Source organism: Schistocerca gregaria, chromosome 11 (genome assembly GCF_023897955.1).
Source record: "Schistocerca gregaria isolate iqSchGreg1 chromosome 11, iqSchGreg1.2, whole genome shotgun sequence".
NCBI classification, from domain to species: domain Eukaryota; kingdom Metazoa; phylum Arthropoda; class Insecta; order Orthoptera; family Acrididae; genus Schistocerca; species Schistocerca gregaria.
Genome location: NC_064930.1, coordinates 145,048,122 through 145,075,491, shown reverse-complemented (window position 1 = coordinate 145,075,491; position 27,370 = coordinate 145,048,122). Strand labels below are relative to the sequence as shown.

At 42.1% G+C, this 27,370-nt stretch overlaps 1 protein-coding gene across 1 annotated transcript in view; it reads right to left on the bottom strand.

The window, feature by feature from the left end:
- Positions 1-27,370, bottom strand: part of LOC126295266 (uncharacterized) — a 710,311-nt gene that overhangs the window by 206,487 nt on the left and 476,454 nt on the right. The window contains exons 53-54 of the mRNA XM_049987689.1: positions 11,203-11,559; positions 2,105-2,268 (exon numbers count right to left, since the gene is read on the bottom strand). Coding sequence (XP_049843646.1) covers positions 2,105-2,268; positions 11,203-11,559 — 521 coding nt within the window. The remainder of the gene's footprint in view (positions 1-2,104; positions 2,269-11,202; positions 11,560-27,370) is intronic.

Here is a 27,370-nt window from a genome sequence, read left to right as displayed (position 1 = left end):
CTCTAAGCTGAAAATTCATTACTGTTTGTCGCATTCTGATAGTGCGTGTTTACAGCCTGTTGCTGCTCACGGCTTGGCTTGCTTTTGTGCGCGCTACCACCACTTAGAGAGAGAGAGAGAGAGAGAGAGAGAGAGAGAGAGAGAGAGAGAGAGAGAGAGAGAGAGAGAGAGAGAGAGAGAGAGAGGGGGGGGGGGGGGGGGAATTGTCTGATAAGCGAAACAATGACAAGAGACTGCTATTTGTTGTTACTTACACAGCTGCTTTCTTTGATAATAATCAACAAGAACCAAATAATAGACTGCGTATGATAGAAGATTTTCTGAACGAGAGCTTACCGAAAATTATTCTCCGTTTGAAAATCTTTGCAGATGCCTGTTTAGAACATTACATTCTCCACAGAAATTATAGAGTCATCTTAGATTTTAAAACCTTGTCAGTACCCGTGCTTTATTTCTGACTGTATCACTATTAGGCATAAGAATAATACGAATATAAAGATGACATGATATGTATATTCTTCCGCGCTTTCTGTTGTCTCACTCTAGTTTTGTAGTTTATTAGGCAGACAGGATTTAAATGAGATGGCTGCAAACACAAAAGAATACATGGCAAAACGTTTACATTTGTATTACTCTTATGGTGAAGAGAGTACTGCATGCGATTCACAATTCAACAATTCATAAAAGTTCCGAAGCAACCAACTCTTGTCACAGGTAGGAAAAAATTCAGACCGTAGAGTTGGCCATATTGACAAACGTCCCAAACAGTCTTGCCAGTCGGATTTTCGTAGTACATTGAAATGCTGTTACATTCGAAGATGAACAATACGGAATTTGTACTTATTTCATTGGATAATGTATGAAAATCCAGTGGTCGAAACTCGGGGCGGAGAAAAAAAAGCTCATCTTCCACCCCCACCCCCCTCCCTTTTTTTACTGATGCAGAGCTTTTGGTGCCGGTATTTATCTTTGTGCCTGCAAAGCAAGCCTGTGTAGCGCTACATTATTCGTCAGCAGAAGTTAGTTGTGGTGGCACTTACCAACATTTTTCAGAACTTCTGCTTACTTTGCACTCGATTCTAAGCCCGCAGGCGGTTTTTTGGATTAAAAAAAAAACGGAAAAAAGTGTGGCTTAGATTCGACTAAATACGGTACTACATGCTTCTACAAAACCAGAAGGCATACAAGTGACAGTTGTGCATGCGATAGTGTGGGCACTCCGAAGCACATGTTGTGTAGCTGTGCTCTCGACAGAAATGTGGTAGGTAACGGACCCCGTGCACTGCAGAAACTCGGACCAAAAGCTGTGCTGAGAAATGAGTAGACCTCCCACAACTCACAGTAGTGCAGCCACTGTATTCCGGAAGGACGAGGAGGACTTTGAGACAAATTTCACAGCAAGTCAGTGTGCCGACATCCCGGCGAGACGACGAGCCTTACGGGTGGACGTGACCACAGAATGAAATAGTTTTCGGGACTGTCCTTTGCAGAGGTGCGAGTAGTTACACAAATTTGGATTCAAAGGGAGTTACTGTGAACCGTGGAATCAATTTCCACAGTGGAACTGGTCTGACACACAAGGCCAGAATGTTTTGAAGGTAATAAAGAGTGTGCAAAGTCCATCCTGTGCACCTCAACTCCCTAACAAAACTTCACCACAACTTCATTGAAAAGTAAACTGTGAACAATTCTTTTCTGGAAAAAAAATCGTCCCGTGAGACAAGACTTTCTGTTATTGATACACACCTATCACAAAACAACAAAGAGCAGAAATTAACATAAATGGTCAATGGTTTGATGAATTAACCAACATTGGAGCCAGTGTGACACACGAGTTAACAACATGTCAAACAACAACTTTTTCGTAACAGTTTCACATTGTTGTATTAATGTTTTGTGAGTGGTACTCAAGTGCGGAGCACAAATTAGTGCAGCTGAAGTATCAGAACCACCATTTTAACTTTTCTCCATATTTTACGTTAATGCAGTCTCAAAACATTTTGGACTGTCAATGTATAAAGAATTTTAACCATTAGCAGATTAACAAAAAATTGATGTGACAGCTGAGGTCTCTAAGGATATGGTCACCTTGCAAAATACCGACCTGTGTTCATTGCTGGCAGAGTGTGGGGGGCGTACGGGATGGCACAGCACGAACTCCAACGCCTCCGTCTTTGCCCCCGATACTCCGACGCCGTGAGAAGGGCTGTTTCAGGTGCCGGAATCGCTGTAAGTTGCCATTCCTGAACATGTTCTCGTATTGTGGGTCTGCAAAAGGCAAACGTAGCAATCTTTCAGTGGGCCGATCGGCCGACCACACGTCAAGACTTTCACCGTCGGTGAACATAAAATCTCAAACGTCGACGAAATCTCCTCGGCTTATCAGTTATCACTCTAGCTGTGGCATAGTGCTGTTGCAATGTTTAGACAAGTTTCTTACTCGTCACCTTCAGGCAGAGTTAGTTTCACATACAGTTCATTTCTTTACAGCAGCTGGACCAAAGGGGTGAGACAATTGTGTACTTCTGGAAGATGGTGGTCAGTAAACCTCTGTTAGGGTGAAGGAGTCAAGTACTAGAGCTGCCAGTCTATTCTTTCTGCTTCCTCCACCAGCTTCACAGTGTGTTCCTTACATATTTTTGCTAACGCCACATCCCGTGCCGACCTCAGTCGGAAAAACTGTTCTGGCTGACTAAATAATTATATATTGGTATCGCCACTGCATCACTGACGGTCTAACCCCGGAAGCTACACGTGCATCACAATACCATTTACTGTTGAAAAATAAACGTGTGGCCTTTATCGACACTGGGTTCTGGAACAGACAAAGAGGCCGAGCCGTGTTAATTGATTGCGGGATTCGCTCGTCAAAGAGTCAGAGGATGAGGACAGGGATGTGGCATTAGCTAAAATGTGACAGATATGACGTCCCACATCTCCGCCAGACGCAGACGACCGGTCCACACATTTGGTCCTCGGTGCAAGAGTCTACCATCTAGCACCAATAAAGGAACAACTTGGACTGAAACTGACAAGTAGGAAGCTCACCGAAAGTTTGCAACAACACCACACCGAAGATTTCATCAATACAATTCACTGAGAAAGCCTGTGTTCCCATTTTATAGGTTGTTAGGTGGTATTGTATTCCTCTTCAGTTTCTCCTTAAGCCTAGTTTCACAGGACTGAATGGAAGCAAACACAAGCAAATGAGCATTTGCAGAAACACGCGATCTAGTGTACTACCCTCCACTCGTATGTGTGAACAAGCATTTACACTACAGAAAATGGAGAGAACACGACATTATCAACAGAGGCTATGAACACTGCATTAATGTTTCTCGGTGCATATAACTGCCACACAGGATACAGCACTACACAATCAGATACAAGAAGCAAAACTTTGATGTCTAGAGAGGATCATTTTGCACGGCAACTGCAAAGTTAGATATAATGTGGAATATTTGCCGACTTGTAATATGCAGAAAATTGCCTGCAGTTCATGTCCCAATATTGGCAACCATAGACGTTACTCCATTCAAACTCACTGCACGTTGAAAAAAGCAGCTTGCAACATGCCTCTTTCATAAGTTATCAATAATTAAAACTAAAGCTATCTATTATTGTTGACCAGATTTTCACAATTTATGATTAAGAATTTACCTTTCTGAGTAATTGAATAGCAGATGGAGATTTGTTTTAACATGGGCTTTCAGATACAATAATAATTTCTACTGAATTACACTGGCTACTTTGCCTAAATATGAAATTCTATATGAATAACAATGTTTGTTTTAACTACTGATGTTATTTACACTCTAACTGAGTTCAGGAACTGCTAATATTATTTCATTATTGCTTGTGCAAGTGTCGTAATTCTATAGCTAGCTACTTAATGAAGAATTTAGTAATTCTAATATAATTACGTACAGACAATGACACCAAAATCTATAGTCTTAATAACCAAAGGAATATAACAGATAATAAAAATAAGTTGCATATGTCCTGGTTCTGAGATCTTTAGGTATATCTAAGGCGTCTCAGGTATTGGGGACGCGGGAAGGGCGGAGGGGAGAGAGAGAGAGAGACAGAGAGAGAGAGAGAGAGAGAGAGAGAGAGAGAGAGAGAGAGAGGGGGGGGGGGGGGAGGGAAACGTAGCTGGAGGAAGGAATTCAGCTGCTTTGTCAATATATGATGATGAGTTTCTGCATCTGGTGGGGGGGATCTGCTCCAGTGATCAGTTGTTTACTGTACACCCATCCCCCCCCCCCCCCCCCCCCCCACACACACACCAAAACGAAAATCCAAAGGACTGAGATTGAGATTGGGGGAATGTGCAAGCCACGGAACTAGCCCTCCTCCATTTAGCCATCTGTCATGGTGATTCCAACCAGTGTATCTTGAACACTAAGACAGAAATGTATTGGAGCTCCATCATGCACCAGCCACATGTCTCTTCTTATTTGCAAGGGCACATCTTCCAGTAGATCTTTGATGGTGTTCTGAAAAAAAGTTCCCGTAGACAGCACCTGTTAGACGTGCTGGGAGAATATATGGCCCTACCACACAGTAACCTACAATTTCCGCCGACACACAAATCTTAAACAGATGCTGATGTCTAGCCTGGGAATTTTGATCAGCGCTGAGGAAATTTGTTATTCCATCTGTTCCAAATGTTGCCTCTAAACAAAAACTGAAGACACAAACAACAGATCGGTAGGTCGTGCGACAAAAATTTGGCAAAACTTCTCTCCTGGCAGGTGAATGACAGGTATCGGGCACTGCACACTTTGAAGATGGTACAGGCACACGAGCTCCTTGTGAAGTGTCCCCTGTAGTGAACTCAGACGACCACACACTGGGGCCCCTCGTCTCGTGCCGATACCTGGCTCTTCTTTGCCAGCCCGTGGAATGTGCTCTCCCTGTTCGGCAACACTAGAAACTAGTTGGCCCCGTAAGTTACCTTCTTTCTGGAGGGACTGTACTCTCTGAGGATTCTTCTAACGATTGTCCAATAACATCACACAGCTTCCTACATAGCGCATCCAGCCATTTACAGCTACTGTGGAAAGCTACAATCCTTTAACACTCCCTTGGGGTATGCCAAAGTTCTTCAGCTCTGAAATGTCCCTCCATCAACAGTGACATGCTGATTCTCTTTGCTGGAAGTTTTCAATCTAATGACAAATAACATAAGATTGAATCAAAATAAAATATTGTAGTGAGGACGTAACAGGGACAATCATACTGATATGAATGGAATTGTTAAATTATCAAGCACCAGTCTGATATTTATCAAATCTTTTGGGGATGTTCAGCACATACTAGGTATTTTATGGTTGAACTTACATTCCATTCAGAACTGATGTTCATTATCAACATCACTATGAGGTGCAACCAGCACCCAGACATGCTCTATGGGGAGAAGGAGGGGAGGGGTCAGGAGAAGGGGGGTAGGTGGGGGGAGGGGGGGGGGGGGAGGAAGGAAGGAAGGAAGGAAGGAAGGAAGGAAGGAAGGTGGTGGAGGTCAGTTAAAGGATCCATACAATACCCAACGTGTTTATCGTAAGAACTGCAGAGTGAGGTTATCCTGCAAGAAAATGCCATTTGTTACCCTGCTCATAAAGGATACGATGAGAATGTTTACCATTCTTGCAAAGTATTGTCGAGCATCAGCCTTCCATCAACAATTACCAACTCAGTGCAGTTATCATATACAATTTGTCCCCACATCTTTGTGGAGATACAACCATAAAACATCAGCCAATCAGTGAGGCTGAATCGGGCGCATCAAATGTAAAGTCAACTTATGCCTGTGTACATGTACGGCACTAAAGTAGGCACAAATGACATCACACTTGGCAGCTATAGGATGTAAGGCAGTACCAGCAACCCATCAGCAGTCATTCCACTTGAAAATGGCAAAGGAAGTTCGGTCCAAAACTTGTGGCATTTTAACCAACTGATGCAGCTGAAAGTCTAAAAATGTTTTATTTTTTTTATCAGGGCCCAGTGTAGGGAAGAGAAAGCGGCCCCACCCAACCGATGGTGACCCGACTCACCGAGCATCCAGAGGTTGCACTGTTTGCCCCTGCGGTACTTGACCGCCAGCGGCACTTTGACGAAGAAGTTGCTGAAGTAGAGCTTGCAGTGTACCGATTTCTGCCAGCTCTTCTCACTGCGCTCGAAGTAAGGGAAGCGGTTCGCGATGTAGGCCTTGATCTCGGACAGTGTCGCTCTCCTGCCAGACAGACAAAAGAACATAACGATGAACTGATGAGAAAAGGGGCAGGGCAATAGGACGCATTTTAAGACACCACGACACGAGAGGAATCGACAGAGGGTAAAAGTTGTAGAAGACAAACATTGCAATACATCCGACAAGTAATTGAGGAAATTGGATGTTTAAGTTCTACTCTGAGATGAAGCAGTCGGCACAGTAGATGACTCGGTGCACGCTACTTCAAACCGGTCAGAAAACTGATGACTCACAAAAGTAAAATTCAGAGCAGGCATTTGAATCGCAGCTATTTGGTTGTGGAAAAAATCAGTATATATTTCACAGAATGCCAATTACAAAATATATAAAATAATTAATAAAGGACAAATAAATTTCTGAGACAATATAGAAATAAAAAAATATATCACATATAAAAGTTCTCAATTACTAAAGCATTTTATTTCACGACAAACATATTTAGTTGTTGTGACCCTAAATATACTCCCCTCTTCTATCCCTACAACACTCCAAGCGACAGAGTAGGGTCACATTGCGTTTAGCACACAGGCTCATTTGTGGGAGGACGAGTGTCCAAAGCCGTGTTCCAATTTTGGTTTTCCGTGATTTCCCTAAATTGTGCAAATGACGGGATGGTTCCTGTGAGAGGGCACAGCGGACTTACTTCCCTAATCCGCTGGGACCAATGACCTCTCTGTTTGGCCCCCTCACCTGAATCAATCGATAAACCAGGCCAACCGAATTTTCCATCGATTGAAACAGTGAACTTTGCTGGGAAACTCTTAACATATAATGTGCTACGAGCCAGTGCCTTGTCTTGATGCAGAACCCGTGACTCGTTCTTCCACAAATTGGCTCCGAGCACTATGGGACTTAACTGCTGAGGTCATCAGTCCCCTAGAACTTAGAACTACTTAAACCTAACTAACCTAAGGACATCACACACATCAATGCTCGAGCCAAGATTCAAACCTGCGACCGTAGCGCATTCTTCCACAATTTTTGTTTTTTCCTGATTTTTCTGACAGAGCTGAGCGAGAACCTCAAGATAGTAATGCTGCTTAATAATCTGACCTGCAGCAATCCAGTGAAGATATGCAATTCCACGAGTATCAGAGAAAACGAACATGTCACTATGAACCTTCATTTCCTCATTTGCGCTTTTTTCGTTCTCGGTGAAGTTGGGCCCTGCCAATGTACGGAATGTGCTCAGTTTCTGGATTCTAAGTAAAAAAAAAAAAATATATATATATCAAGATTCATCACTCATTCCAAGAAATTAAGATCAGTTTCAGCAGTATTCAAAGTGTGAGTACAAATGTTTTCACAAGCTGCTTTCTGCTCCATCATAGGATTTTTGGCACCAGCTTTAGACACAGTTTCCCCACATTAAATTGGTTGTGTAAAATATACCTCACACATTCTCTGTCAATTTCCGCTGTTTCAGCAATCGATCAAACACTCAACCAGTAGTCTGATCAAAACAAGTTATGTACTTTTTCAATATTTTCATCCATTTTTGATGTTGAGGAGCATCCCAGGTACGAGTCATCTTCAACTCTTCTCAGCCGTCTCGGAAGCACTCAAACCACACAAAAACTGGTGCATACGATAAACAGTCTTCACTGTACACTTCTTTTACTAACAGATAGGTTTCAGTAGCAGTTCTTCCAAGTTTCATGTGGAACTTTTCAACAATCCACTGCTCTATCACTATACTTATTTTTCTGGCAAAATAAAGTAACAGCTCTCACACAAATGAAGGCCACAGCCACGAGGGTTTGTCTATAGATACCATAGATCGCCACATTCACCTTAGGCAGTTTCACACGTCACAGCTATTTGTTGTTCATCTTTGGGGCATGCGTACTTACTGTGCGACAGCATCAGTCCCGTTATTTTACAACCGCGCGTCTCGTCATCAGCGAACAACACGATTGGGGTATATTCGGGGTGATTCTGTGAACACCTGTCAAACTTTCAGGAGAGATGGAGAAAGTTAAATGTATCAATTTGACAGAAGGGACCCTAGTCCAGAAACAACCAAGTCGAAAGTTATAAGTGAGAAACACTCTGATACCAATGACACTAGAATATGTGGTGTCCCAGGAAGAAAGGTAAAATATTTAGGCATAGCAGCTGTTCAATAGAAGAGATTTTTTCCCTCTGAATGATTGTTCCTGTCATATCACCGAAATCCAACCATACCTCCTCAGTGGTATCTGAACGATTTTTGGTCGTAACTTTTGACGCAGTTGTTTCTGGACCGAGGTCCCTTACCTTAAATTGACACATTTACCCTTCGCCATCATCCCAGAATGTTTGTAACAACACCACTCTGTATGTGCAGGGATGGCACAGTTAGAATACCAATACGCACAAACAATGGCCCACAAAATGTCTGAACTGACACGGCACACGTTTACAACCACCGCTTTCCAGGCTGAGAATATTTTTGGTGAGCAAAAAGAGTTGCCCCAAAATCTAACACCGTACGAGGCAACAGACTGAAGAAAAGAAAAGAAGCCTTTGTGTTTCAGTGTCCAGAGACCGTGGAGATTATTCTTACAGTGATCATAGCAGCATCCTGTTCCTGCACCCTTTCACTTTTACAGCATTTCCACGTCTGAAACTGTATGCATTGTGTTTTATTACAACTGAGCACCAATCTGTCCTCTGAATGTCACGTACTGGTGCTACCGACTGGCCTCTCAACTAGTATCATTTACATCACATCCACCATCTTGCACAGTAACACTTGTGCTAGCTGCAAAGATAAAAATTTGAGTCATGCGACATGTTCAGTGGCAGATCATTGGTATACACCAACAAAAGCAATGGATCCACAACAGAACCCCCATCTCCTTATCCAACTCCTGTCAGATCCGAACCTCCTTCCCGTTTGGCGACACTGAACGAAAACTTTTCTTTCGTAAATTCCAGGTGTACAGTGAACCATTACTGTGCTTTGTTTTCTAATCCTATATGTGTGAACTTAACCAAGTGTTGCTTGGGCCACATAATCAACTGCTTTTGTTAAATAAGGGAAAATATGAGGCATGTCCAGAAATTAAGAGCCCTCAACTGCTTAAAAGTTAAACAGATAACATGTTTATGAAAATTTTGAAATTCTAACAATACTATTTGACTTAGTGGTCTACATTCTCAATGTACTTTGTGAGCTGAGTGATAAGCCTTCTGATTTCTTCATCAGAAAGGCCTCCTGCCCTCTCTTTGGCCCATTGGTCGATGGAACTCTACGGTTCACAGTCAGCGAAAATCCTTCTCTACCCATGAACAACTTCAGAGATGTAAAGATGACTGACTGAAGGTGCCAGACAGGAGCTGTGAGTGGTGTGGTCGTTTGTGTTCCAATGTAACGTATCAGAGAGTTGCTTCCTGATGTCGGCTGTGTGGGGTGCGACAAGCACAATCACTCTCTTAATGTCCCTCTTCTTGTGTTGTCCATCACCTTCTGCAGATTTTTAAGAATTTCCCAGTACCACACAGCACAGTTTTGCCACAGAGCAACAGTTACGTGAGGATAATCCCTACGTGGTCCCAAACGCCAGAGTCAATGCTTCTTTCAGCTGAAACAATAGTTCCAAAATTTTTTTTTGCCGACACAGAGAAGGGATATGTCATCATTGCACTGATTGTCTCCTTTTCATCTCAGAGGTGTACTGGGCCACCCACGTATCATCACCAGTCACAGTATTGTTGAGGAATTGTTCACTTTACAGTTCAAGGCACTTGGAAAATTCCCACAAAAATGCAGTACTGTTCACTTTGTGTTGATCTGTGAACTGTTTGGGTCGTCATCCCACACACAATTTTTGAAAACTATATGTGTGTCAGTAATGATTAAGTGCAAGAGGAGTGTAGACATTTCTGGAACCATATAAAGATAATTCAAGAAACTGTCATGATCTAAGACCCCTAAACGAGAATTTTATTGGATGACCGGTTTTTACAGAGCCATGCAGCCGCCATTGGATCTTATGCTTTTGAAGTTTTACAATGCATTATCAATCAGTGTTACAATTCACTTCAAATTACATATGTGCATCACACTACCACAAAGATCATGACACACTGATGTGACAAATGTAAAAGTGTTATCTACTTGCAACTGGCGGCACAAAGTTATTTTCGTGTTTGTACATAATAATTTTGCATCAGACATTTCAGTGTGTTGTGATCTTCACGGTAGTGGAGTGTAGATATGCAGTTGTGGAAACCGGTGATCTGAGCTTATGCTTCTACAATTACCGTACACCGAAAACAGTGTTCATCTTGTCCGATGGCAATCGACAGTCTCTGTGAATAATTTCTTTGATTATTGTTCAGCCTCTTATCAGTCACATTGAAGAAAGCTCACACATTTCTTCATTGTGAACATTCATTCTACCAGTTTTAAATTCAGAAAACCATTTTTAATATTTAAAAGGCTGGTTGTTGGTGATGGTCTTAAATGCAACATTTGTGCTAAGGATAACTGACAAGCGACGCAAAAGGAAAAGTAGTTCAACCAAACTTATAGCTGATGACCGAATCGACATCAGCTAATATCTACCTACATGTATAATATACTAGGGGTAGCGCCAAACTATGCTGACACCTGTTAAGAACAGGAAAATGTATTTTCAAAAATGGTTCAAATGGCTCTGAGCACTATGGGACTCAACATCTGAGGTCATCAGCCCCCTAGAACTTAGAACTACTTAAACCTTACTAACCTAAGGACATCACACACATTTGTGTCCAAGGAAGGATTCGAACCTGTGACCGTAAAAGTCGCGGGGTTCCGGACAGAAGCGCCTAGAACTGCACGGCCACCGTGGCCGGCTGTATTTTCAAGAATGTGCAATGTATCGTGGGTAGTGACAAACTAAAGAGGCACGTCTGAAGGACAGTGTAGTGTATTTTTGTGAAGGGATTCACGAGTCTGCAGCAGTGCTACCAACCTGCGTGGCGATTTCAGTATGGCCATAGCAATTAGCTCCTCGTACTGGAACGGTGGCTTGCTGTGGGGGATACTCGCCAAGCCGGTGTCGTCAGAGGACCGCGTCTCGCCCGCTCCACCGGCAGGACAGCCCGCACTGCTTCCCCTCCCGTCGCTGCTGGCACTGTCGACGCAGCCGTTGCCGGTGACACCGGATGGGGAGTTCACAGTACCGGCACAGTCTGTCGGCACCGTTGCGCCCGACACCGGGACGCTGCCCTCGAAGTGGCTGCTGCCGGGGCGAGGCGAGTCTGGGGCAGCCCGGACAGTGCCGTCGGCATCAGAGACGATGAGGCCGGTTGAAGTTGTGGTGGCAGTGCTGTTTCGGTGTGATAGACAGTGTTCGATCATTAGGCATTTGAGAAGCTCCATCTTGTATTAAAGAAGACATTCAAATGTAAGTATGAGAGGTACTTGGAACTGAGGTCAAAACAAACAAATTAATACAAGGTGTCAAAATGAATGAGTCATTCCTTGCCAAATCAACACACCCAATTTACCTCACCATTTAAGACTTTGCTAAAATTTGGTGAACTCATAATGGGTGCAGAGACTAAGAAAAATAGCATTTTTTTTTAATCGCTGTTGCAAGTTATTAAGTCTGAACAAAACAGTTTCATTTAAAACGGTATATTTCTTTAGTATACAGATTTGGCACATAAATGATAAAACGAACTTCAAGGACATCCAATACACACAAAACATACTTGATGAAAATACCAAGGAAAACTACATTGTACATTAAAAACATTTTTCCTTTTTTACGACACTTCCTCCAAAGGGATAAATAAAAGAGTCATATGAAAACAAAGAGTTACTGTTTGACTTCCCTCACACCAATCTCTGCATGCAGCAAATTAAATCAAACTCACTCGAGTGGCTTTGTTAGCAGATCAGCTAACTGGTCTTTTCCATCTATATGTTCTACCAAAATTTCACCATTCAGAAATCTTTCACGAACACTGAAGTGTCGGACCTTTACGTGTTTTCACAGACGACGATATCGGGGGTTTTTTGCCAATTTTAATGCACTGGCATTGTCAACATAAAGTGTTGCAGGTTGTTCCGGCATTTCAACCGAGCCACTTAGCAAACGACGTAACCAAATTAATTCTTTGACTCGTTCACTTGCTGAAATGATTTCTGCATCAGTGGTAGATGTAGCCACTACCTTCTGCAACTGTCTTGTCCACGATATTGCCCCTCCATGGTACTTTGTAACAATACCGGTTGCTGAACGTCTTGTCTGTTTGTCTCCAGCACAATCAGCATCACCGTAAATCCTCAGATTTTCTTCTCTGTCATACCTAATGCCATAATTTTATGTACCTTTCTGATACCGAAATATGCATTTAATTCGGTTCCAGTCTGAAGCAGTCGGTTTTCTCAAAGCTCGAGCAGCTTCACTGACTGCAAAACTTATGTCTGGATGAGTTGCTATTGAGAGATTAATGTTGTTGTTGTTGTTGTTGTTGTCGTCTTCAGTCCTGTGACTGGTTTGATGCAGCTCTCCATGCTACTCTATCCTGAGCAAGCTTCTTCATCTCCCAGTACCTACTGCAGCCTACATAATTCTGAATCTGCTTAGTGTATTCATCTCTTGGTCTCCCTCTACGATTTTTACCCTCCACGCTGCCCTCCAGTACTGAATTGGTGATACATCGATGCCTCAGAACATGTCCTACCAACCAATCTCTTCTTCTGGTCAAGTTGTGCCACAAACTCCTCTTCTCCCCAATTCTATTCAATACCTCCTCATTAGTTACGTGACCTATCCACCTTATCTTCAGTATTCTTCTGTAGCACCACATTTCGAAAGCTTCTATTCTCTTCTTATCCAAACTATTTATCGTCCATGTTTCACTTCCATACATGGCTACACTCAATACAAATACTTTCAGAAACGACTTCCTGACACTCAAATCTACACGCGATGGTAACAAATATCTCTTCTTCAGAAACGATTTCCTATCCATTGCCAGTCTACATTTTATATGCACTCTACTTCGACCATCATCAGTTACTTTGCTCCACACATAGCAAAACTCCTTTACTGCTTTAAGTGTCTCATTATCTAATTTAATTGCCACAGCATCACCCAACTTAATTCGACTACATTCCATTATCCTCGTTTTGCTTTTGTTGATGTTCATCTCATATCCTCCTTTCAAGACACTGTCCATTCCGTTAACTGCTCTTTCAGGTCCTTTGCTGTCTGACAGAATTACAATGTCATCGGTGAACCTCAAAGTTTTTATTTCTTCTCCATGGATTTTAATACCTACTTCGAACTTTTCTTTTGTTTCCTTTATTGCTTGCTCAATATACACATTGAATAACATTTATGTACGTCAAGATGCAACCATGGCACACGAAGTAAACACAGTTTTCACTCACCTTCTCTTCTTGCCACTCATTATTGCAGTCACAAGGGTTCTGTGGACACACTGCTGCCCAATGTCCTAGTTGTTTACATTTGTAACACGGAAATTTTTGTTTTGCTCGCTCTTTTGACATCATCATTTTTCGTGAGTTATATGCAACCAATGCAGTAACATGCGTTTTACTTTGATCATCACTTCAATAGCACAAAGTTTTTCAACAAGTAAGTTCAAATTCTGGTTTTCAGCCAGTATTGTGTCCCAGAGATCTTTAAAATTATCATATTCCTTTCCCAGCATAGATATAATTCTACCATTTAATATTCTTTCAGACAACGTATTCTCTTCATGTTTTGTTAATTCATCATTTAAATCTACAAATAACTCTTGTAGCTTAGCAACATGTGAGTTAATATCTTCTGCTTTGTCACGATTGACACGGAAGAATGTTTCAATTAACATGTTCAAGTGTTACGTGCTGCCACGTTCAAATCTCGCATGTAGTTTGTCCCATATTTCTTTAGCGTTTCTGTACGTCAATACAAGTTCAGCTACTGGTTTGCTTAGCGCACTTGCTATCAAACTTGCCGCATTCGTGTCATTCGTTTGCCATTCTGCATACGCTGCCTTCTCTTCACTTGTTGGTTCCCGAGGCAGCACCGCAGGTTCGTGTGTACCGATAATAACGTCTTCCAGTTCATATGAACGGAGTATCGTAGAGATACGCCATTTCTATTATGCCTGATCTTCAGGCCATTTGGGTTTATAGACTCCGTCTGTAGCCATTTTCTTACTTTATAGCTCGATTCAACAACAGATAGCTTCTACCACCACACACTGAATTGAATCAATCTGGAAAAAAACTGTTTTTCAGTTTCACGTAGCTTGGGCCCATAATCTGTTGCAAATTATTAAGTCTGAACAAAAGAGTTCCGTGTAAAATGGTATATTTCTTTAGGATAAAGATTTAGCACTTAACTGAAAAAGTGAACTTCAAGGAGATCCTATATACAGAAAACATACTTCATGAAAATACCAAGGAATACTGCATTGAACGTTAAAAACCATTTTTCCTTTTTAAAACAAACTCAAACCATTTCTGAAATATAGCTATGTAAAATTTTCAAAAACAGTTCAAAAAGTGTGAACAGACTTTTCAAAATTACTTTATGAGCTGCAGTGCAACTAACATCTACAGGACATCTGCATATGTAGGGCAGGAGAATGATCTACACCTATATCTACATTTATACTCCACAAGCGACCCAACGGTGTGTGGCAGAGGGCACTTTACATGCCATTGTCATTACCTCCCTTTCCTGTTCCATTTGTGTACGGTTTGTGGGAAGAACGACTGCCGGAAAGCCTCCATGTGCGTTCGAAACTCTCTAATTTTACACTTGTGATCTCCTCGGGAGGTATAAGTAGGGGGAAGCAATATATTCGATACCTCATCCAGAAACACACCCTCACGAAACTTGGACAGCAAGCTACACCACGATGCAGAGTGCATCTCTTGCAGAATCTGCCACTCGAGTTTGCTAAACATCTCCGTAACGCTATCACGCTTACCAAATAACTCTGTGACAAAACGCAGCCGCCCTTCTTTGGATCTTCTCTATCTCCTCTGTCAACCCAATCCGATACGGATCCCACACTGATGAGCAATACTCAAGTATAGGTCGAACGAGTGTTTTGTAAGCCACCTCCTTTGTTGATGGATTACATTTTCTAAGGACTCACCGAATGAATCTCAACCTGGCACCCGCCTTACCAACTTCAAATAGTTCCGCACGCATACTCCCAGATATTTTACAGAAGTAACTGCTAACAGTGTTTGTTCCGCTATCATATAATCATACCATAAAGCATCCTTCTTTCTATGTATTCGCAATACGTTACATTTGTCTATTTTAAGGGTCAGTTGCCACTCCCTGCACCAAGTGCCCATCCGCTGCAGATCTTCCTGCGTTTGCCTACAATTTTCTAATGCTGCAACTTCTCTGTATACTACAGCATCATCCGCAAAAAGTCGACACTATCTACTAAGTCATTTACATATATAGTGAAAAGCGATGGTCCCATAACACTCCCCTGTGCCACGCCAGAGGTTACTTTAATGTCTATAGACGTCTCTCCATTGAGAACAACATACTGTGTTCTGTTTGCTAAAAACTCTTCAATCCAGCCACACAGCTGGTCTGATATTCCATAGGCTCTTACTATGTTTATCAGGCGACAGTGTGGAACTGTATCGGACAACTTCCGGAAGTCGAGGAAAATGGCATCTACCTGGGAGTCTTTATCTAATATTTTCTGGGTCTTGTGAACAAATAAAGCGAGTTGGGTCTCACACGATCGCTGTTTCTGGAATCCATGTTGATTCCTACAGAGTAGAAGAGTTAGCTGGTTCACATGAATGAAGAAAAATTACTTTCACTTCTTTAAGTTCTCCATTTTTTGTAAAATGTACCCAATCCACTAATTTTTTTTGTACGCATTGTTGACATAGTCTGTCTTGTAACTTCAATTTGTTCATGATGTAGTTACCTCCCTCTCTCAACCCCACACATCACCTGAAAAGTGTTCCACCAATAATTTTTGCAAATGAATGCATGAAATTGCTGCGTTCCTCGGATTGTAAATGCTAGGGAAGATAGCCTACTGCCGTAAATTCCTCTAGGGGCGGCCACACTGGCCCACCTGTTGCGTGCCTTGTTACGCGAGAATGGACAAACGCGATTCTGAAATGTTGAAATCCAAACTTCTCTCAGCCCCTCGCTTAGCTACGGTCTCTCCGGACAAGCCACAGTTTTGGTAACTGACGGCACACGGCACAGCCTCAGTACGGTTCTAGCGCACCGATGTGCCGAAGGCTCCGAACGACCTGTTGCTTTTGCCTCCGAATCTCTCACTCTGGTCCAGCAGCGTTACTTTCAGGTGGAAAAAGAGCCTCTTGCCATAGTCTCTGCACTCCAGAAACTTCATGTTTATTTGTTTGGCTCCAATATTTATCTTATTACTGACCATAAACCCTAGGTTTCCTTGTTTAACCCTCACACTTCCTTGGCTGACGAGTGTGGTGTCACAAGGCTTAGGACTGTCCCACCCCTCATTAAATTGACCAAGACTTATAATAATTGTAAGAACAGTTATTATCATCATCATCATCATCATCATCATCATCATCATCATCATCATCATTATGTTCTTTAAGTTTGTTTTTGGGTTTCCAGACACATTGTAGGAAGAAAGTTTACTTATGTTGAAGATAACGTGGAAGACATTGCCCAACAATCACCACGAAAGTTTGACGTAGTGGCAAGTGGGCAAGGAATAAAACGAATGCTTCAAACTACCACGAGCCATGGAAGAGCCCGGGCCGCGAGGGCGTTGAGCTTCCTAGGTCGCTGTCGGACGACGTCAAAGTAAGAGATATTCTGCTTTCTCTTTGTAAACAGATTGATCGAGTCTTGAAAGGTTCACGCAAAACGTATAGGCGGGTGACACATTAGGTGGGACCCGATGCCTGTAATATTTCCACAGTTATTAAAAAGTTGTTAAACGGCAAAACCAATAGTTCATCATTTATATAGATAAAAAGTAGTAAAGATATAGGAAAGGAAGAGTTGCGGCTTCAGAACGAAAAGCGATACATCGCTCAGCAACGAAGGAGGACGTAAACAGCAGGCGTTACATGGTGAAAACAAATCACCTGATAAAATAGTAAGTCTGTAACTAAGCATAAAGCCTCGTAACCCTGCACAAGACAGCACACAACCCACAACACTGGGTGCTGTTATTGTCTTGCTACAATTGATAAATCCATTTTCGTCCTACTTCTAAATGCGCCAATGCAGATGACACGATGTTCGCCCGGTAAAAACGGCAACAGAAAAAAGCGAACAGAAAATGTCGCAAACAACGACAATAATTCTCAAAAACATGATGTAACATACAATAAATAAGATGGTATATAGCCTTAAACTCTTGCCTCAGTATACTGAGAACTGCAACCACCTCTTCTTTCATTTCTTATGGTATCCTTTGTCACATGTTGCTCATTCTTCCTCCTTTCAAGGATGAATTCCTAAACTTTTATGTCAACATCATTATGCCTTCCTTTGTGTGAGTCACTGAATTTCTCTGTACTAGCGGTAGTTGCAAATAATGCCAATTTCTGTTTCTTCCATAAGCAAACGTTACTATCAGCTACACTGAACTCCCACCCCACCCTCATGTTACCATATTTTTCAGCATAAAGAGTTATTTTACACCTGAAAGTAGCAACATATCTGCTTGCCTTCCATTTTGAGACACCTAAACCGAACACACTATGCAATAATAAGCCAACAATAATGTAAAGAAGGTGAAAATTAAAACCATGTATAGTGACGTATGGAACAATTCCTAAATTTCAATGATGTTGCCAGTGAATTTCAGATTAAAATTTGTACCTTAATGTAATGCACAACCGAATTTTATGAGAACGCCCATTTCTAATACTGTGTACGGTAAACAAAATTGGGCCTCAGATTTGAATAAATACGGTATATTAAATATTATAGGAGAGACAATGCAAACTCAACCAGATTTTAAAAAGCTAGGTTAACCTCATCTTTTGCTAAAGGTGTTTGACACTTTGTACCTGGGCAGCAATTTTTTAATAGACATTTTTTCATCTTATAGAAAGAAACTTCCACATGGGAAAAATATATTAAAAACAAAGATTCCAAGACTTACCAAGCGGGAAAGCGCCGGTAGATAGGCACAATGAATAAAACACACAAAGACACACACAGAATTTCGAGCTTTCGCAACCGGCGGCTGCTTCGTCAGAAGAGAGGGAAGGAAAAGGAAAGATGAAAGGATGTGGGTTTTAAGGAAGAGGGTAAGGTGTCATTCCAATCCCGGGAGCAGAAAGACTTCCCTTAAGGGGAAAAAAGGATCGGTATATACTCGCACGCGTGCACACACACACACACACACACACACACACACACACACACACAGAGACAGACAGACAGACAGACAGACATATTTAAAGGCAAAGAGTAAGGGCAGAGATGTAAGTCGAGGCGGAAGTCTGGAGGCAAAGATGTTGTTGAAACACAGGTGAGGTATGAGTGGCGGCAACTTGAAATTAGCGGAGATTGAGGCCTGGTGGATAACAAGCAGAGAGGATATATTGAAGGGCAAGTTCCCATCTCCGGAGTTCGGATAGGTTGGTGTTGGTAGGAAGTATCCAGATAACTCGGATGGTGTAACGCTGTGCCAAGATGTGCTGGCCATGCACCAAGGCATGTTTAGCCACAGGGTGATCCTCATTACCAACAAACACTGTCTGCCTGTGTCCATTCATGCGAATGGACAGTTTGTTGCTGGTCATTCCCACATAGAAAGCGTCACAGTGTAGGCAGGTCAGTTGCTAAATCACGTGGATGCTTTCACACGTGGTTCTGCCTTTGATCGTGTACACCTTCTGGGTTACAGGACTGGAGTAGGTGGTGGTGGGAGGGTGCATAGGACAGGTTTTACACCGGGGGCGGTTACAAGGGTAGGAGCCAGAGGGTAGGGAAGGTGGTTTGGGGATTTCATAGGGATGAACCAAGAGGTTACGAAGGTTAGGTGGACGGCGGAAAGACACTCTTGGTGGAGTGGGGAGGATTTCATGAAGGATGGATTTCATTTCGGGGCAGGATTTTAGGAAGTCGTATCCCTGCTGGAGAGCCACATTCAAGGTCTGATCCAGTCCTGGGAAGTATTCTGTTACAAGTGGGGCACTTTTGGGGTTCTTCTGTGAGAGGTTCTGGGTTTGAGGGGATGAGGAAGTGGCTCTGGTTATTTGCTTCTGTACCAGGTCGGGAGGATAGTTGCGGGATGGGAAAGCTGTTTTCAGGTTGTTGGTGTAACAGTTCAGGGATTCAGGACTGGAGCAGATTCGTTTGCCACGAAGGCCTTGGCTGTAGGGAAGGGACCGTTTGATATGGAATGGGTGGCAGCTGTCATAATGGAGGTACTGTTGCTTGTTGGTGGGTTTGATGTGGACGGATGTGTGAAGCTGGCCATTGGACAGATGGAGGTCAACGTCAAGGAAAGTGGCATGGGATTTGGAGTAGGACCAGGTGAATCTGATGGAAGCAAAGGAGTTGAGGTTGGAGAGGAAATTCTTGAGTTGTTCTTCACTGTGAGTCCAGATCATGAAGATGTCATCAATAAATCTGTACCAAACTTTGGGTTGGCAGGCTTGGGTAACCAAGAAGGCTTCCTCTAAGCTACCCATAAATAGGTTGGCATACGAGGGGGCCATCCTGGTACCCATGGCTGTTCCCTTTAATTGTTGGTATGTCTGGCCTTCAAAAGTGAAGAAGTTGTGGGTCAGGATGAAGCTGGCTAAGGTGACGAGGAAAGAGGTTTTAGGTAGGGTGGCAGGTGATCGGCGTGAAAGGAAGTGCTCCATTGCAGCGAGGCCCTGGACGTGCGGGATATTTGTGTATAGGGAAGTGGCATCAATGGTTACCAGGATGGTTTCTGGGGGTAACAGACTGGGTACGGATTCCAGGCGTTCGAGAAAGTGGTTGGTGTCTTTGATGAAGGATGGGAGACTGCATGTAATGGGTTGAAGGTGTTGATCTACGTAGGCAGAGATACGTTCTGTGGGGGCTTGGTAACCAGCTACAATGGGGCGGCCAGGATGTTTGGGTTTGTGAATTTTAGGAAGTAGGTAGAAGGTAGGAGTGCGAGGTGACGGTGGGGTGAGGAGTTTGATGGAGTCAGGTGAAAGGTTTTGTAGGGGGCCTAAGGTTCTGAAGATTCGGCAAACTTTGTATGTAGAGTTGTCTGAAAGCTGACGCAGTCCCTCAGCCACATACTCCCGAAGATCAAGTACCACGGTCGTGGAACCCTTGTCAGCCGGAAGAATGATGATGGATCGGTCAGGTTTCAGATCACGGATAGCCTGAGCTTCGGCTGTGGTGATGTTGGGGGTAGGATTAAGGTTTTTCAAGAAAGATTGAGAGGCAAGGCTGGAAGTGAGAAATTCCTGGAAGGTTTGGAGAGGGTGATTTTGAGGAAGAGGAGGTGGGTCCCGCTGTGACGGAGGTCGGAACTGTTCCAGGCAGGGTTCAATTTGGATAGTGTCTTGGGGAGTTGTATCATTAGGAGTAGGATTAGGATCCTTTTTCTTCGTGGCGTAGTGATATTTCCAGCAGGGACTAAGAGTGTAGGACAGTGTATTTACATTCCTCTACAAACATGCCTTCACCCTAGCCAGATTACGCTCCCATATTTTATTTACTCAGGCTTGTCTGACATTTGGCATTACTCCCAAAGGCCTCACACTTAAAGTTCCCATCTCTGGCTGCAATCCTCCTTTCCATCAGCCCTTATACCAGTTCCAAACAGCACAATCCATAGCCCTCACCCGCCTAATCCTTCACCTATACATCGACTCGGCCAATGAACACACCCGTCAACTCCTATCCCAAATCACGCTTTGCACCCTACAGCTAGCGGGGTTTAGAATAGACACGCTCACATTTTAACATGGCACTTGGAGAGAGTTTTCAGCCAACTGAGACAAATAGGAGTGTGTTGCACTGCCGACACCGTGCCCTTAATTGTAGTGCTGACAACTTTGTTGAAAAAAAGATCCCTTCGAGCACCACGGGCTCTGTGCTCTTACTTCAAGTATGTGCCTCGTACTCTCGTCAACCTATCACAGAAGCCTTCCTAGTGCCACACATACAAAAAATTTAATGGTATTTTTTTGTGCATTCTCCTTTACAGAAGCCAAACTTCAATTCCAACAACAATTTATGTGCTCTCAGATGTTCCACGCCCACTTTTATACTGCCATCACAAAAACTTTGGAAGTCACAGGTAGCAAAGAAATTTGCCACTAATCATAAACGAATGTGACAAGCGATATTACTTCAGGATGCTGAAACAGGTAGGTATGTTCACTGATTGGTGTGCTCGCCGACTTGTAATGCTATTGTAAATATAATACTGCCATCAATAGGTATATTTTAAAATTTTTTGTTCCGTAATAATTTTGAAAAATTAAGCAAATACTATAAGGAGAGTAAGCTTTTGTTAAGTGTAGTATATCTGTTTAAAATAACCTCTTTGACGTAGGTGGAATAAATGTATCAAAACATTTTGTAAATAATTATGTAATATTTCAAGTACAACTGTAATTAATTATGTCAATTTTGTATGTATATGCTGTCATGCAATTGTAGATGGTTCATACTTAAGGTTTTTATAAGAAAAGGTGTAGGGATCATAGGTAGAACGGAACTCCGTTCTGTGGTGGAATGGAAAAGGTGGTGGGGCGAGCGAGTGAGATTCGGTGCGCAAGTGGCTCACACAGTTGGTAGCTGCCCTGAAAGCGGTGAACACGCATTATGTTGATCAAGCTCTAGAGACCCCGAATTTACCTGAAGGACTGCGTTTTGGCCTCGGACGTGTTCCACATGATTGGCGCAGTACGGCAATAAATTAATAGCTCAGAAATTTGCAATTTTATCCTCGCCACCAAGAGGAAGACAGAGCTATGTTCATCAAGAGCTATACCTGCGCAATGTTACTAAGCAACACAGCCTCACGCCACCATTGACATCAGTAACAGGCAAACTACTTTATTTGTAAGTGTATCACAGTATGGACCATCAATCTTCAATCAGTGGAATATAAGTGTTAAATGTACCTTTGTGTTTAACCGTAATTTTTCTATTTCATTTACCTCAGTAAGGTCCTTAGCTAAACGAATTTATTCCAAGTATCCTGATGTTTATTGAAGCTCGAATAATAGTAAATTACTGGCAATAGTACTGTTTTGGTAGTAAATTCTAAAAATCATTATTAAATATTAAAGTTAGCACATATCATTTTAAGGGCCACCACTTTGCGTGACCATGAGGATAAGTTTTCAATAGCATTTCTGAAAGTAAAGTAACGTAATTGTTTAACTGCAAAAATCTTAACAGTGATTGTTTGTGTTGCTTCTCCATATCAGAGAAAGCCAGACAAATATTAGTGTTAGTAAAACATTAACAAATAACAGTCCAAAAGAAATTAAATTTAGTTGTGTTAAATAATAGTTCTGGTCATATGAATGATAGCTATAAGTTTAATATTTTTTGTACCCTTGTTAAAACATGTGTGTCTTCTTTAAATAATTACTGAAGTATAGTGATAAATTCCGTAAGTAACAGGAGGTGGAATTAATAGTACTTACTGACAAGTGACCGTAGTAAAATGAAATTTAGTGGTTGTGTTTAAATTACGTAGTAAGTGAAAGTAGGTATTTATTCAGTGTCGAAAATTGACTTCATCTTTCTGTGTAGACACTGTGCCAGATTTGGGCTGGCGGCTGTTTTATTAAACGGAACAGTTTATTGTTATAACAGGCTTTGTCTGACTAAAAGTTTCCAAAAGTAATTATTCCCACTGCTTTTCCCACAAACTGTATGATTCGGAGAAAAAAATAGTTCGATACTTTACCATTAGGTTGAACAGTGTTAAAATCTCTCTCCAAGAGTCGACGGTTTGGAGTGTTGGTGTTGCGTGATTTTGTGGTGGTGTTCCTGCCACTACTTACTACACAGTTCTGACATTCCGAATCGCAGATCTTCCATCTTTACAGTGGTAGAACTTAAACGTTCTGATACCGTCTTGACGAGAACACTAAAGTACCATTACAGACTGTACTGGGCGGGGGGAGGGGGGGGGGGGGGGGGAAGAGAGAATAATACTTGCTCTCTTTGCCACCAGGTGAAAACATGGTTCTGTAAGCAGTCAGAGTGTGAAATGCTTCCTGTTCTGACATCAGTATGCCTTTTGTCACTCGGTGACGTATGTTGATTTCTTTTGTGAAGTGACTGCTGGTGCAAAGTGGTAAGAAGGTTGAAGTTTTCTGTACGAAACACAATGGCTACTCTGAAGAAAGATCATCACTGCTTGTAAAATTGTTTTATCACAATGGCGGTCTACCGTATCTTCCTTCGTCGTCGGCGTTGTCGTCGTTGCCGTGAGGCACAGTTACACCAAGAGGAAAGGCGCGTCGATCTTAGAGCGTGAGATAAGGTAACCTTAAGTCATAGACAACATACAACGGTCACGGTAGCACCTGATTCCAGAATAGCTGCAGTAGTTAGGATCTACGAACTACCCCCTTTTCCGTCTCTAATGACCTCGTTGTCGACGGGACGTTAAACACTAACCACCACCACCTACCCCCTTTTGACCAGGTCTCCAAAACTTAACTCGGAACGAGATCCCTTCGAAGCAAATTGTCATAACGATTTTATATAAAGACTTCGTACAATGATAAGAAATGTTACAGTTTATGAAATAATAACAAATATAATCAAACTGTCTCGTTTCTTCTGTTTTATTTAACGTACCTTTGTTCACTGTTTTATTTCGCATTCACCACTCATTCACGGAAACCCTTTGATGCACAGTTTTGGTTGCTTGACACCAACAGTCAATCATAATGATACAGTTTTTCTCCTTTTCATAAATTGAAGTCCGCTCTCTGTGATATAATTAAAAAAACGGTCTCAATACCACATCCCTCGTGAGATGCATATGGATTTATCCCAGAATTGACCGCCCTGTAGGTGTACTCAATTTAATGACCACACTTTGCTATCCGCGATTTCGTGTAACTAAACGTCCTTTTGTTAGTCTGATTGTATACCATAGTTATTTAAAACTCACCCCTATATTTTTTCACTATGCACAATTAGCACTTCTTTACTTGTTTATTTTTAAGAGTGAACGAAAAAAATGATGCCGTATCAATGGCTTCGTCTATATAAAGCAAAACACCTCAATATGCCCAGTTTTAAGATCGGTTATATTACTCATTAATTTACTACATATAATTTCCAATAACACTAAACATGTATAGCCATTATATTTTAGTTGTATTCAAAAGCATGTTATTATTATTATTATTATTATTATTATTATTATTATTACCAACCAAATCTTAACAAATCGTGCGGCATGCATTTTTAACGATAGCTTTACACTTGCTCAGCTTTTATTCGTACAATATTATATATCAATTTACAGACAGGACCGAAAGATCGATCTCTCTACCGTAACCAATACAGGCAAATACGCTATTCAAGTTCTGTTACATCTATCTTGACTCTTATTGTTACAGCGGCAGTAGCAATGCTGCATTGCGGAAATGTCACTGACAGAAACAGCTGCAAAGAGGCCCCACATCAATAAACGGGCTAAAGGATACTACGAAGAAATTTGAAGAAACAGGTGTTTGAGAGGGTGCTACAGTGAGAGAGAGGCAGTAGCTGATGAAGTTGCCGTAGTTATGTCCCACCGTGCAGCACGCACGTCCAATACTGCAGCCAGTGCTCAAGTTGTGTCACGGGAATTTTCAGAAACTGCACCAAATGAAGCCCCAAGAAGGCTACAACGTCATGACTTTACCTTGATTTTTTAGCACTTGTTGCAATGGATGATATGTGGCTGGGTAATTTCCTTGGACAGACAATCCAAATTTCTGTTCCACCACATGTCGTGCAGGAACATCCAATGCACTTAGCGTACGTACCTACGTAATGTGGTTTGGTAAGCTCCTCCATTCCCGGACCGTCTTTCTTCGAAGAGACGATACCTCGCAGTACTGTTAGGTGTACAGTGGCATCTACACGTTATAAGGACCTTGTGCAACAGGCGATTCCAGCTTTGCGAGACTGCAATTGTGTCCGTACCCTTATTTTTGTGCGAGATGGGACAACACCGCATGTCGCTTGACAGGTAGAAGTTTTGCTTTGAGAAACCTTCAGTAATGACTGCAACATTTCTAGGCAAATTCGAAATGTCTGGCCTCCAGATCTCCTGACATAAATCCATGTGACTTCCAGTTATGGGGATATCTGAAATACCACGTCTATCGAGGATATATCCTTATTCTTCCCGATTTCAAGGGCAGAATACAATGACATACTGCTCCGATTACTACAGATACGCTGTAAGCAGCTGCGGACTGTGCCGTGTTATGGGCGCAGCATTTTGCCGAGTGGAGAGACCGTATTGAACACACGCTGTAACTTGTGACGTGTTGTAATAAACACTCCAAAACCACTGCTAGCATGTGTTTTGTCATTTCTTCCCTTTTCCTGCATCCACACCACATCCTAACTGCTTACAGTGCCACATTTTCACCATGTGACAGAAAGTGGAACCACTATTTTTTTCAGCACACTCCATAGCACACCGTTTAATGAACTGTGATGGTACAGAGATGTGAATTAATTAATAATTTCGAAGTCTGTAAAACACTGCCACCATAATAGATCATATAACTGAGAAATTGTGGCTAGTTGGTAGGAAATCAAGTCATGTTATGAGGGCTAGTTCGAGTATCTAACTGCTTTGGGGTTTGTTGTGTTTGGACTTTTTGTTAGAGGTACTCCTGTGGTGTCATGTGGCAGAGAGAGACCGTCTTACGATGAAAACCTACCATCGCAAGGAGCCACAGGGTCTACAGCACCGTGGAGCCCCTCCATGATGAAATTCCCTGACGGTGGTGAAGAAGTAAAGGAGGATTTTCAGGAAGGCCTTCTGGAAGAAATGGGGAGTTCTGCCAGCTGAGGGTAAAAGTGTGTAAGACGGTGGAGCCCTAGCAAAACATACCTATAATGTTTCAGCATCCTGTGACGTATACAGCCTGCACGACAGCACTTGGAACCGAGTACTTAATTATAAGTACTCAGTACAAAAAGGGAAAAGGAATTTCAACACAATAAATGCAAACTTTTCTATAACAGGAAACAGCTGCTAACATACAACATAAAAGAACTAATAAATTGCGAAGTTTAGAGAACTGCTCGATACAGATTCCAAAATGTGAATGATGCAGTATTACCTGGAGTGCTGGAGAACAGATCCACAAATGAAGGAGAGAATTATGACATCCTGTAGCAAGTAAATGAGGAAAAAATGCCCAATCAACGGTGGGTAAGTATTACAACACAAGTCAATGGAGAAAACTGTGACTGACGGGATGGTGCACGAAAACCGTCATACATGTAGGTGTAGAGATGAGAATGTAAAGTAGGCACAAAGTAATGAGAAGTAGCAGATGTGAAAACAGTGATAAATTTAACATCGACACTGGGAGCTATGACGCAGATGAAGTGATGCACTTCTATTACATTGGAAACAAAATAACACACAAAAGACTAAGGAAAGAGGGCTTAAAATGCACCTTAGCAGAGGCAAAGTCTGATAGAGCCTAACATGCAATTTAATTTGTGGTAGGAAATTCTCAGAATGCACATTTGGAGCACAGCATTCATGGAAGTGAATCAAACTGTGGAGAAACTATAATAGAAGAAGAGAATGGGTGCATCTGAGATGTGAAGCTATAAAAGGATTCTGAAAATAAGGTAGACTGATAGCATGAGAAATGAGGAATTTCTCTGCAGAATTGGTGAGGAAAGAAATATGGTGTAAACATTGGAAAGAAGAAGGGACAAGATGACATGGCAAGTGTTAAGACATCAGGGAAAAACTTGCATGTATTACAAGGTGTAGAGGAGTTAAAACTCTAGAGGAAGACAGAGATTGCAATATTTTGAATAAATAATTGAGAACATTCAAAGTGTACATCTGAGATGACGAGGTCGACACAGGAGAGGAAGTTGTGTGCGCTACATCAAACCACAGTCACAAGACTGATGACAAATAAAAAATATTTAT